The following is a 13,054-nucleotide window of genomic DNA, read 5'->3' on the forward strand; positions in this document are numbered from 1 at the left end:
CTGCCTCGAGACTGGATTCTTTCTGGATTCGCCTCGTCTCCCAAGGAATGGACCTCCCTGTCATTCAGTTCATCACAGGACTAGCGTTACTTATCAAAGTGCAAGAAGGTGGATAAGCCAAAGCTGGGAAGGACCTAAAAAAACTTTGCATTCTTGTTTTATGGAATTCTCCTACCTACCTCACAAAATTCTCATTTCCTTGATCAGAAACACCTCTGGAGTTGACTTTGAGAATGAACGGTGATGTCCTCTAGCCCTTCGTAACATCCTAGGGAAGCTGCCTCCATTTCAAGTCCAATTTCAATGTGCTGCAGCTGATTGAGACCTCGTGTCTTCTACAAATAGAGACTGGCAGCAAGCTGACAGTCAGATATGACTGTCCAGAAACTGGTAGCCACAGCCGTGTTGGTAGCCCTGGTCTCGCTTATTCTTAACAACGCAGCTGCCTTTACTCCCAACTGGGTATACCAGACCCTGGAAGACGGGCGTAAGCGCAGCGTGGGGCTCTGGAAGATGTGCTGGCTGGCAGAAAAGAGCAGAGGAGGTGCAAGCACGAGTGCCAGGCACGGGCAAGGGGAGGAGCGCGAGTGCGAAGCCCTGGGCTGGGGTTCGGAGTCAGCTGGCTTCCAGGAGTCACGCAGTACTGTCAAACGTAAGTTCAATCCCTTGTCTTCTCTGTTTACGCGAGGTCGCGATTGACACCGTGTACCTGGTCCCCCGGAGATACATAGCCTAATCCTGAAATCGTTGTTAGCTGTCTCATTCTAAGCATCTCTTAACATTCATCCCCAAATAAATTAATTTGGGAAAATAAGAATAATGATGTCCACCAGTGCTGAACTAAACTGCTCCTCCCATCCCAAAAGCACTAATCTCCATTATGCTCGCTGGTTTATACAGCGTATGGAATGATGTATTTTGAAAAACCAGTCTGTGAAGTGTAAGTCTAAAGGTTTGAGACATCTGCTGCTCGCTTTTCCCTCCTGGGTTCCTGCTATAAGCATATCCCTTCCTGCTCAGCAATTAAACCCCAACCACAGTTGCTCTGAATATCATAACATAAAAATAATTTAAAAAAAAAAGAACGTATTCAGATGCCATGCTAAGTTATTTCTCCCTTCTGTTTACTTTTGTTGGAAGTGCCAGGAGCGGAAAAGACAGAAATAGTTTTGTTAAAAACATGTAACATTGAGATAGGCCCTCATCTACACAACTATTCTTCTTGGTGAAAAACCACAGTTAGTATATTACTTGGGAACAGTGAAAATTTTTAAGCATGGTGTATTTCTCATTTTGCACATTCACAGACTCATGGGATCCGAAGAATGCCTATAGCTTAAATTGAGCTAGTTAAAATTTTGGGGAAGATGAAATCTGTAAGCCAACACTGAGAATTATAAAGCTGAATAATAAAAGCGTGTCCCTACCTTATCACATCCATAATGTTAACAGTGCAGGCATCTGAGCAAGCTGGTAACAGGGGAGGGCTGTGAGCTGCAGTGCCTCGGGGCCCTTCCTTCAGCCAAATCCATGCTTTAACTGCATCCTTCAAGGAACTGAATTTCACAGAACAAATGTCTGTAAAGTTCATGCCTTGACAGACACTAGGATCTTCCAGAGATTTGAACAGTGCTCAAACAGTTCTGGTGCCTCTGAAGGACGGCAGCATTAGTAACCTAAGGGATTTCAGAGCGGGGTTTTTTTCATGGTATGAAACGTGGAGAAAGAGCAAAATGTTCCGCTCCTCCTCAAAGTCTCTCATATCCCTCTGGAGACTGAAACAAAGAAATATGAGAGGAATTTCTTTTTAAAAAATGCTTTAACGTGGACCCATTCCATATCATGTTTTTCAGCAAAATTGTGCAGTAACATTCTTTGCACATTTGCTAATATTAAACCTGCATAAATCACCAACAGAAAAGTTCTGAACTGTTATAAAGCCCTAAATGCAACTTTCAATTCTTTTTTAACTGAAAGAATTTTTGTAATGACAAATAATTACAAAAAGGATTAGCCAGTTGAAAAAGTTCCTTGATGTGTAGCTGCAACTTCATCACTGGAATCACTGTCCCCATTAATATTTATAAGCCATGTTCTCATTTGAATAACATGCATACCATTCATGAATTTTAGAAGTACATGTGCTATAGTCAACAGCTAGAACGAGCTCCTGCAGATCGGATTTGGCTCCTGCAGCATTTTAAACACACAAACTGGTACTTCTTGCTGCGCACAGGCTGGAAGATGGGTGATGCTATAAAGATAAGCACAGATGTATCGGTTTCCTAGCTGAATTGTACGGGCAGCAGTTTCTTACATCAAATAGAAGGAAAACGTGATAGAAAATTTTAGAATTTCAAAGTAATGATTATAGCATAATCAAGTTCCCAGAAGAATTCACTAACAAACACCCTTTAAAATTCTAATTTAAAGGAGGACTTTGAAACCTGACGACTCAATCTGTAGAGGAATAAAGCACCAATTCACTATTTAATTCGGAAGCAAATAGTAAGCAAAAGGCTAATTCTGAATCTTTATAAAGTATTTAAAAGAAAATCTTACCTCTGCAGCTGTGCCATGACAAACTAAGTAGGAAACAAACCTGTTGCACATATTTTTAAGACAAATGTGTTTCTGTGGATTGTACACATACTCAATATGAGTCTGATTCTGCATCCATGTTTTTGTCATTTTGAAGAATTTCTCTGATAAGAAATCATGTTATTTTAGTAATATATATGGCATTCCTCATCTGTCAGTTGCAGATAAGTCACAAACATATATGTATGTGTTTGTATAGACATATGTATTAAAAATAACTTTCTGAACAAAGAAATTCCTTCCTCAATGATAAGAGTTAACATGTAGTATTTTGGATGCCATTTGTAGAACAATAAATAAAAAACCTGTTCTTCCAATAGCAATGCAAAAAAGGCCACAATCTTGCTCATATAAAAAAAAAAATTTATATATACACAGACATATTTGGGGGGCAATTTATTTATCTCACAGTTCTACAGAACTGTAAAACCTTTGAGAATTTGCTTTTCCATATACTGATGACTTGTATAGAAGTAGTAAGTAAAGAACCGCCAACTAAATGCACTACTATAAGCAGGCTCGCTCACTGGCAGAAAGAAGCACATTCTTAAAACCTAATTTTCACTGACTTTCACTGCCTGCGCTCTCTGCCATTGAAATCCCTGGCAAAGCACCTTTCCAGGGGACACAATAAAGCCGGAATGGTTTTATTTTCCCCTCATCACGTACATAACTCAAGCAAAATGATTTGCAAGAAAAATTATGGAAGTAGCTCATTGTGTCAGGACTTGCATGTGCTTCAACTAAAAATAAACCAGAGCAAATTGAAACAAATAATAATTGAAGTTTTGCATATTTGGGTAGAAGTCATAGCAAACGATCTGTCAAAAGATCGTGCAGGGAATGAACAGAAAAAGTGAATGTGATGGAGCATGTTTGCCAAAAGCCTCTCTGGAAATGCAAGGTCAAATTCCATACCAAACACCTCTCTGATCCAGTTCCTCACTAACAGGACACCGCTGTGAATTATTTCACCATAACACAAACCACTGGAACAAGAGGAAAACTAAGGTGTTTTGCATTTAAATCCTATGCTGTAAACACTGCACCAAGGACATTAAAGTGTCAGTAAAGGACCGCTGGTGACATAAAAGACAAGGGGAGGTTACAGATGCTGCAGCAAAGAGATGCCATGAGAAAAAAAAAGATTAGAAATGGGGAAAAAAGGAAATCCGGGGACAGGAATAAATGATATTAAAAATATTCTATGGAAATCAAACCTCTCAATGTGAACTATTTCAGTAGGGCACAACACAAGAAACGTGAATGACTTTGGTCCTGGGGGAAAGCACCTCAACTCTGTTCCTCAAGCTCAAGCCTCACAGCTCCTGGAAGGAGGAGATCTCAAGCCCTTCCATTTGTCTTTATCCACTTCCTTCTTTCTCTCCTTCTCACTGTGCAGTCCTGTACCCTTCTTTCAACCATCTGCAAGGCTAAAAAGCTTCCGTGAGACAGTTCAAATGACTAACAGCAAGAAAATACCCAGGTTTAGAGCGGAAGGTTTGGGGCGGAGGGGATGGGATGGGTTTTTTGCGTGGTTATGTTTCTGTTGGATTAAGCGGTGGCATCAACAGTCCAACAAGTACTGCTCCTAGCACAACCTGAGGGGTGCAAGTGCGATGAGGGGTGAGATGGCTCCCTTAGTGGCAACAAACCATCAGGTCTGAAATCTTTGCGTATGCTGAGAATCAGAGCCCAGTTATGAGGACACCAGTCAAAGTTTTTCTAACATGGACAAATCACTAGGGGATACAAACTTAAAGGCTTCACTGAGAACTCGGATGGTACATCCCCTCTTCAAAGCACTTTAAGGAAACCTAGCCAGGCAGCCTAACTCTCCTGTCACCTGAGTGAGGGCAAAGGAATTTGCCAAAGGTTATGGAGATGCAGTTTCAGAGCTGTTGCAAAATTTCAGAAGATTATGCTCTTGGCTGCATCTCTTAACTCTTCAAAAAAAGCCCACGTGTAGAAGCAGCATACACTTAGTAAGATCTTGGGTAAGACAGCGTGTCTCGAGTACTCAGTACTCAGCTTTGTGCCCACTTATGCACGAGCAGACACAGCATACCGAGTGTCACAACATCACACGCAAGCTACCTCGAGTAGCGAGAACACGTAGCTACACCACCAGTGATGCCATCTCGGAGCAAACCAGGCCTACTTAAAGTCACCGTTACCTACGTCCTGGCCAAGTACCAGGCCAGTAATAACGCACTGCACTGTCTGAACACACCAGATTACTTGGAATCAGCCGAGATATTTTTAACCAGGTTGCATGGTACAAATATGCCCTTAAGTCCTACTGTGCTACAAGGCTATCTCTGGGTGGACAGATGGAGCCGATTTATTCATTAGCCAAGGTCACAGTCTGTCCCTTTTTGTCTAAAGAACATTACAAACAATGTGGAAATGCAGGAATAGGGAGGGGTTTAAAAAGATATAAAAACCTCGTTCAGTTCTTCGGAGCTCCAGAAAACGTAATGAAAATCCCAGCAGTGGGAAGCATGTATCGACTACAGACGCCCAGAGCAAGACAGCTCTCGTTAATTGTAGTTCTTACAAGGAAGTATAACCAGCATCAGGGACCAACTACGTGACCATCGTAGGGACCAAATGTCAACACCTGTCCAGCCTAAATGTCTGAGTGATGCAAACACACGCAGACTATGAAATACGGTGGCTAAGGCAGGACGCTGCTCGGTGTGGGAATGAGGAGCTGATGTTTGCTCGCAGAGGCAACGGTTCACTTGAGTGCCTGTGCCTGCTGTATTTACACAAATTTCCAATGTCCACAAATTTCTCCGAAATTTGGCTGGATGGAAGCGAAGACTGAGTCAAGCAGCCAAGTGTGTTATAGACACGTTTCTTTTTCAACATCTACAGATCAAGAAAGGAAGCCTACTGCATTTGGAGAAGACAGGAACTACCATCAGATTTAAAAAAAAGCCCCAAACCTTATTATATACATGGTTGCCTGGTGAACTGCTCAGGCTGGTATGCAGAGACGGAGGCGGTGCAGACAGTTGGCAGCTCGGGGCTTCTGATTTCCCCTCGTAACGCCTGCAATATGATCGATATTTAAATAGGCGAAATTACTAATTTAACAGTAGAGGCCAATGGAGCTGAATTGTAAGAGGTCTGGCTCTTCAAATGAGAGTGAATGCTCATTTTACTGTGGATTTTACTACTTTGGAAAAGTTCAAAACTTGTCGGGATTCAGGATAGGAAAATGAACCTAAGATATGTTTCAATACAGTACCTTCACGTGCGTTGCACAGAATTATTGTCAGAGAAATCAACATTTGATTACTCTCACTATCGAGAATTTGAATTCAATTAAAGAGTTAAGAGTCAAAATGGCTATGGAGCTTTTGAAAATTTCAGATTAAATGCATTTATGATAGCCACCAACGCAGAATACCCTACTGACGTTTATAAACAGGCAAACCGTAACGTGCAGACAACTAACATCTCAAGAGGAAGGATGTAACAGCCTTGGCTGTTAAAACTGATCACTGTATAGAAACATTCTCACTGCTGGGTTTGAAAGGCCCCCATCATTTAACCATAAGCATTTGTTTCTGTTGAAAATAGTGATGTAGGTATGTCTTCACTCCAAAAGTAACTACTGAAGCAGCTAAAAAAACCCAACCAACCACTCTCTCCTCTCTCCAAACAAGATCTGTATGCCTTTCAAACGAAATATTCAAATATGAAGTTTCACGCTCAGGTGAGCTCAATCATAAAGGTCCAAAATACCTAAAGGGATAAAAGATTCCACCAGTTTGTCACATCAGAACTTTCTCTTAATTGTGCCAAAACAGATTGGTTCCTCCCCCACTCCCCTTTTTAAAAACTATTATTATTTTTTAAGTGAAAAAAGTATAAATTGCATACTTCAGAAAGCTACCCAGGAGATGAAACCAAGCAAAATAAATGACTGTTCTCATTTTTAAGATATCCACCCAGCAACAGAACGTATTGAGGACTCCTTGTAGCTGAGAGTTACACAGCCGCTTACAGAGATTTAAAAAGAAAAGAGAGAGGGAGAGACTTTCCTTTTCAGGATAAAGTCCTGTCCTTACAGTAAGGCACACAAACAACATCATCATGTGGAAAAGGTACAGATCGATGAAGAAAAAACTAGATTTAGATCCCTTTCACTTTTAAGAAATTAGTGTATACTCATACCATCAAAATGTATCTGTATCAAAAAGGCAGTGCTTTAATTAAATCTTCCCAGTCTCAGGTACCCAAGTCAGGCAAAGGTACACTTAGATACTGCCAGCATTTGGTTTAGTTTGTTTCGCAAATACCTTTAAAGTGTTTCAATGTATTTCCCAATTCATACTCCAAAAAACAGCTCAAGAGGTTAACAACAGAAATACACTTAAATCAACAGAAGAAATTAAATGTCCGAAGATTTCATAAATAGAGCACAAGTTTGGGAGCATGATGCTGACTGTCAATAAATAATGACAGCAATTCTATTTGTTGTCCTTACTATCTCTTAATGATTTTAACAGTGAGTGTTGAATCTCCTACGTCTATGTTGTAAAACGAAGCGCAGTTGTACTGTGTATTTTCATAGTGCTCTTGATATTCAAGGCACAGCTCCAGCTGCTTTCCATGCCAGCTGCAGAGACCGTTTCTGCACATCTGATCCTTGCCGACAACGCTGACATCCAAAACAAAAGGAACACACAATTGGTTGCCAAAAGTTTGGCTCAAGTGCAGTTTTTTTAGAATTATAAAGAAGGGTTTCTTCTAAAATTATTTCTTAATACAGAATTCAGTTCTCCAGGCTGGAACTCAAGGTCATTAACAGCGAGACCGTAAGTAAAAGTTAGCAAGACAGAAGTCGAATAGAGCGCCGTCTGAACAGCACCACTTCAGCTTTTTTGATCCCGTGAAAAAACAGTATAGGCTCATTTGGGTAAAAGGGTACTACTCTGGCTTTGCCCGATGTTTGGATGCTTGGCTTTGCATTTCTGAAATCCCTATAACGTGGATTTAAAAAATGACTCCAAAAGGCTGAAAAAATAGAACTCTGCTATACAAAACCATGCACTAAGCCCAGCCTGAATCATAGGCAGGCTTCCAACCTTTAGGTTAATGCATAGGCACAACTGTGACTTATTTTCCAAATGGCTTAGCAACTGGGGCAGGAATTAGACGTGGAGCTCACCAGAGCCGTGCAGGACCCAACTTTGTGGATGAACAGAATAAGGATGGAACCTGTGGATGCAGACAAGCAGAAACCGTAGTCAATACTGTGGCACATCCACTGCTCTGTGAGAGCAGAGCCATGATGTGACGAACACGCCTCGCACTGCGGGGCTGTCACAGAATTTCGTCGTCAGCTCTGGTTCTGCTAAGGCAGTGTATACTAAGATTTATCAAACGACTTACTAGAATATTAATAGAACAGCAGGAGATGCATCCCTTATCTCAGGATAACACCTCAGCAAAATGTCAAGTTCCAGAGGAAAACCGTGTACTCAATTAGAATCTCTTGATTATATTAAGAGAAAATCTAATTACTAGCCCAGTTAGATTAAATTTTAACAGCAGAATATGATCTCAGCCTGCAGATACCCAGCCCCAGAAGATGAAGTCTAGCAAAGTTACAAGCAACTGAAAACGGGTCCTTACAAAAATAAGCAAACCAACTTAAGCATAAGAAGCATTACCAGTTCTAGCCATAATTATTTAGAAATCTGTTTCTGAAACACAACCATTTATCCTCCTTTCCAGAATAAAGTCATGTCTGTACATTAAGCATTTATGAAGACAACTGGATACATCTCAGAACGTATACTCAATAATTCACTGAACAAGTAATCAATAAAAACCCAAGAACTATAAAAAGGAAAGAGCACCGATAGAATACTTTTTTTAAAGTTCCTTTTGTCACAAACATGGCAATCATTGAATTCCTCCTATAAAGTCTGCATTTTTATATTGCCAGTGAAAAAAGGTTAACAACTGAGTAATGTTCAAAAAGCAAGTCAATGATGAAAAGGTATTACACCCAGAACTCTACCTGGCTGGAATAATTTTTAAAATGGATACCTAAAAGGGTAACTTTTGGTTAAAAGAAAACTGCAGTTAAACACAACTACAGTTGTTTAACACCAAAACAATCAACAGAAATGAGGAAGCAAAATTCCTCAAGGAGATTTAACGTATGGATGAACTAATAGATGTGATCAACTTAGCAGGAGCCTAAGGTTGTACTATCCTTCAGCTAAGCATAATGAATTCCTGCCCATCTAATTAAAAAGTTTAAATAGCATTTTTCAGCTGTAACACATCTGGTGTCCCACAGCAGGGATACGGTAACGGCGTGCTCACAGTCAGCCCCTGCAGAGCAGGTGACAGGCAGGCAACAGCGAAGCCACCATGCGATGTTCAGAGCCCATACAGTCCCTACCGAGTGAGCAAACCTGCGGTCACCAGACTCTGCCCAGGGCTCGTAACTTAATAAGTTACAGAAGCTGGACTTAAGTTTGCACTAACATTTTTGTTCACCAAAAGTGGTATTTCTCAGGGCAAGTTTTAGACAAATATTAAAATCTCTTGGGCCATGTAGTTTCCTCCATACGCACTCTGTGCTTTCATAAGTAAAAAGCTTCAATTCCTACTTATGATTTTTTTCCCACTATATGCAGACAGAAAAGGGGAAGAAAACCTCACGTTTTAAGCAATTAGCATAATCTGGGTTTTCAGTGAGATCATCCTCCCTCATTATCCCAAAACACCGCAAATTACACTCCGATATGACTAACCTACTTCTGCAAAGCACAAATAGTCCTGGGGCTATCATGGAACATAACAAAACAAAATTGCCGCTCGCAAATAACAAAATCAAATCAACAGTTCTAATCCAGATGGATACATCTGGTCTAGGAAGTGAGCAAAACAACAAGGAATTTGAATTGGTCTCATCCCTGGAGTTTGGGGTTTGACCCTTGACTGATCACTGTTTTAAACAAAGCAGAATTCATTAGCCAGTACCCCCAGCTGTACAAGAGACCCAGCTGGATACCCTGTCCATGAATTAACTACTTCTCAAGAGTAAACTGGGGTCAAGATGGGCTTCCAGAAGGAAAAAGTCAGAGACTAGCATTTTACATTGGTGAGTAACGGCCACTTAGAGCAGAGTTTTGGAGCTATTCCGTGTCTACTCCTTTCCAGTTCTCAACAGCCAAGTTGCATCTTAAGGGAGGTGAAGGAAAGGGAGTATAAAGCCGAGAGAGACTCTGGATTGCCCTTCCTCCTTCACTTATGTCAGACGCACAAAGGAATAAACATTTTCTGCAGCATTCAGTTCTGTTCTGCTGGAAGCACCCACCGCTAGCTATAGCAAACTCCTTTCACAGTTAAACTTCAGGAGACAGGTGACATGAACAATAATGAGTTCAAAACAAAAAAAAAACCACAAACAGGACATCCAAAATACAAAATACCTATGTCATGACAGTCTTAGACAATAGATTCTAGAAGCTAATGGTTAACACAAATGCCACCAGTAATTGTGCAGACTTTATCATCGTTATGAATTTCTTGGTTTGCAAATTGTGGCTAACAAATCATTCCGCAAAAGTTGATGAAGTCTGCAGTGGCCACAGAAAGTTGCAATGGGATCATGGCTACTGTAAATGAAGCAGAAATGTCTCAAGTGTTTGGACAGATGATCCTAAATTCGTATGAACTATAAAGTCTATAGAAAACACATTAGAATGGACTGAAGCTGGCTACTAAGGAACTTCTGGTTTATATATAATTTAAAATAGCAACAGGCAGAGTAAAAGAGCACAACGGTAAACACTAAATTTCACAGCTCTTACAAAAACTAGATTGCAGCCAGTTTTATAAGAGATGAGAAATATTTATTCCTGGATCGAGCAGTCATTCAAAAGCAGGAAGAGAGCTTTGCGGCCTGGCCTTCCTCAACATGAGTTACATCTGCAATGTCTTTAGGTACAGGCTCTGAAGAAAAGCTTTGAAATTGCACACTCAATTCCGTTTCTTGCTCAGTGTTGTCCATTGGTTGTCCTCAATAAAAGGAGGCCAGAGCTCCTTTCCACAACGATCACCTTTTGGGGTGGTAGGGTTCACGTTGCAGAAGCTCAGCCTAGGGTTGCACACGTACAAAACAGAATTACCACGTGCTGAGCTGACAACATGCAAAGTTACAATGGCTGTGACTAAGAAAGCATAGTCACCTGCAGAGTGGCAATTTCAGACTGAATACTATGAACAAGCTCTTCTGCAAGAAGAATGGAGTTTCTAAGAGTTATACATTATTAAGTTTGATTTTTTTTCCCCCCCTGCTCTGAGGAAGAGGAATCATTACAATTCTAGAACAAAACCAAACAATGACAGATCATACGTTAAACCTGTTAGAATAAAACAACAATATCCTAATATGATAATATGATAGCATTGAGTACGGATTGAGTACAGAAGGGTACTCAATTCTTGTAGTACCTTATTCCATAAAAATAATTGTCTTCACATTTCATGAAATCATACCAGCTGCTTCCTCCTTATTCTACCACCTATCATCATCCTGTTGCGGTTCCAACCCGGACCATGTGCAACCTTCTTTTTGGTCAAAAAGAGGCAGCTATGCAAAATATCGGTTGCATTCCTACATCTCTCTGAACAACGCCGTGTATTAGGGGAATAAGCATCCCTAAAAGTCTGCAGTTCTTACCGACAGCAGTGAAGATCATCAGTGGTACACATCCAATGCTACTGCACTCTCCAATTGCAAGGGAGGACAGCGATCACAGAACCGCTATTTAAAGACTAAATTATTACAAATTCTGTTGGAATTCAATTGAGTCACAGTCATAAACTTACTGGTTTTAGTATGCTAGATACAATATCATCTATGGCAAAGCCAAAAGAATTCATAATACAGTTAAGGGTTAAAAAGAAGTCAGGAATAACAGTGAAGGCAAAAAGTTGGTGTTTGTTTCTATGTTAAAGGGTAGTATGTATTTCTGGGATAAGTTTCAGACATTTAAAGAGCATATAATATAGTATATAGAGAGTATATAATATAGAGGGTAAATAACAACAGAGGTTTGGGGTTTTTTTAAAGTTCATGCATACTATATACAGACAAGGCAATAGAATTCATTATGGCTGTAAACCAACTGTTTTTTTTAATTTAAGACCACAGACAGCTCGGCTGACAAATTAAAGTACTTCAATAGTAACAGCTGCAAGCCTGCTCTTCGCTTAGCACACTTCTCCTTTGAAAGTCATTACTATCTCTTTGGCCAGCACTGGTCCTCAAAGTATTATAGAAGTCCATTTAAGTGGAAAAACAGAAGAACACTCCAAATGCTCAAAGTTTTACTGATGTTTACAAAGCTCAGGCATCTGAATTTGATTCTGTTATCAGCCAACATGTTTCATGACCTGTAAGCATTCAACATGGCAAGAGATCTAAATGCTGCAAATGCTAGAAAGGACAACTTTGAAAGTTAAACACAAAATCTTTGAGCTAACTATTTTTTTTCGGAGTGACATAATTTTCCTCTCTGGTCAGAGATGAACTCACTAGGAAAAACCAGAAATACTTAAGTTACCTTCTTAACATTTTATTCAATGTGAAAAAGTTTAGTGGACTACGGTTCTTAACTAACTCTTTCATCAGATACAATACCATATTTTATTAAGTTTTAATTTAATCATGAGTTGTTACTTATAGCACTGGAGGCTAAAGATAACCTATGAGGGGAAAATAAAGGGTCAATTCATTTTTATGACTCACAAAATTAGACCAGACTCAATGATTGCCACAATGAAGTTTACTCTTGCTTGTTTATATGAAGTTTTGTTTTCTGCACTTCCTAGCAGTCTCCTTGGAAGATCAGGAATCAAATTCTGGTGGTCATTACACCCACTAAACTTAAAACCTGTTAAGTCACTTCTGAAAATCTGGTGAATATTCATGTCCAGAGGCTTTCTTTTTCTAATACATGCCAGCTTAAACACTGAGCTGCTTCTATTTCAGAATAGCAATGACATATTAGCAAGAGATGTTGAACTGGCACAATGATATTTACAAATCCCACCTTTTGCTAGAGAGGAAGGAAAAGGATGAAAACAGGACATCCATCAGGTTAACAGGAAAAGTAGGAAAAAAGCCTGACTAAAAGTACCCAGTTTTGCAATGAATATATTCCATTCAGCAGCCAGCTGGGAGTCACATTTTAATCAGGTTTCTAGCCAAGACTCCAGATATCTATGTCTGCACTAATTTCTCCATTTGTTCTTTATATTTAATATAGAATCATAGACTATCTCGAATTGAAAGGGACCCATAAGGATCACTGAGTCCAACTCCCCGCTCCTCGCAGGACTACCTAAAAATAAACCATATGACTAGAAGCATCCTTCAGATGCTCCTTGAACTCTGGCAGGCTTG

The 13,054-nt window shown here is 40.0% G+C and overlaps 1 protein-coding gene across 1 annotated transcript; it reads left to right on the top strand.

Annotated features, from left to right (window-relative positions):
* Positions 1-372: 372 nt before the first annotated feature.
* TMEM204 (transmembrane protein 204) lies at positions 373-699 on the top strand. Its single transcript, XM_009707300.1, has one exon. The coding sequence runs from the start codon at positions 373-375 to the stop codon at positions 697-699; it is 327 nt and encodes a 108-aa protein (XP_009705602.1).
* Positions 700-13,054: the final 12,355 nt, after the last annotated feature.

The sequence above is a fragment of the Cariama cristata genome, unplaced genomic scaffold (assembly GCF_000690535.1).
Source record: "Cariama cristata isolate BGI_N322 unplaced genomic scaffold, ASM69053v1 scaffold45139, whole genome shotgun sequence".
Lineage (NCBI taxonomy): Eukaryota > Metazoa > Chordata > Aves > Cariamiformes > Cariamidae > Cariama > Cariama cristata.

What these genes read in the sequence shown, in the direction of transcription:
- TMEM204 (XM_009707300.1), top strand. Translation starts at nt 373, where the DNA reads ATGACTGTCCAGAAACTGGTAGCCACAGCCGTGTTGGTAGCCCTGGTC.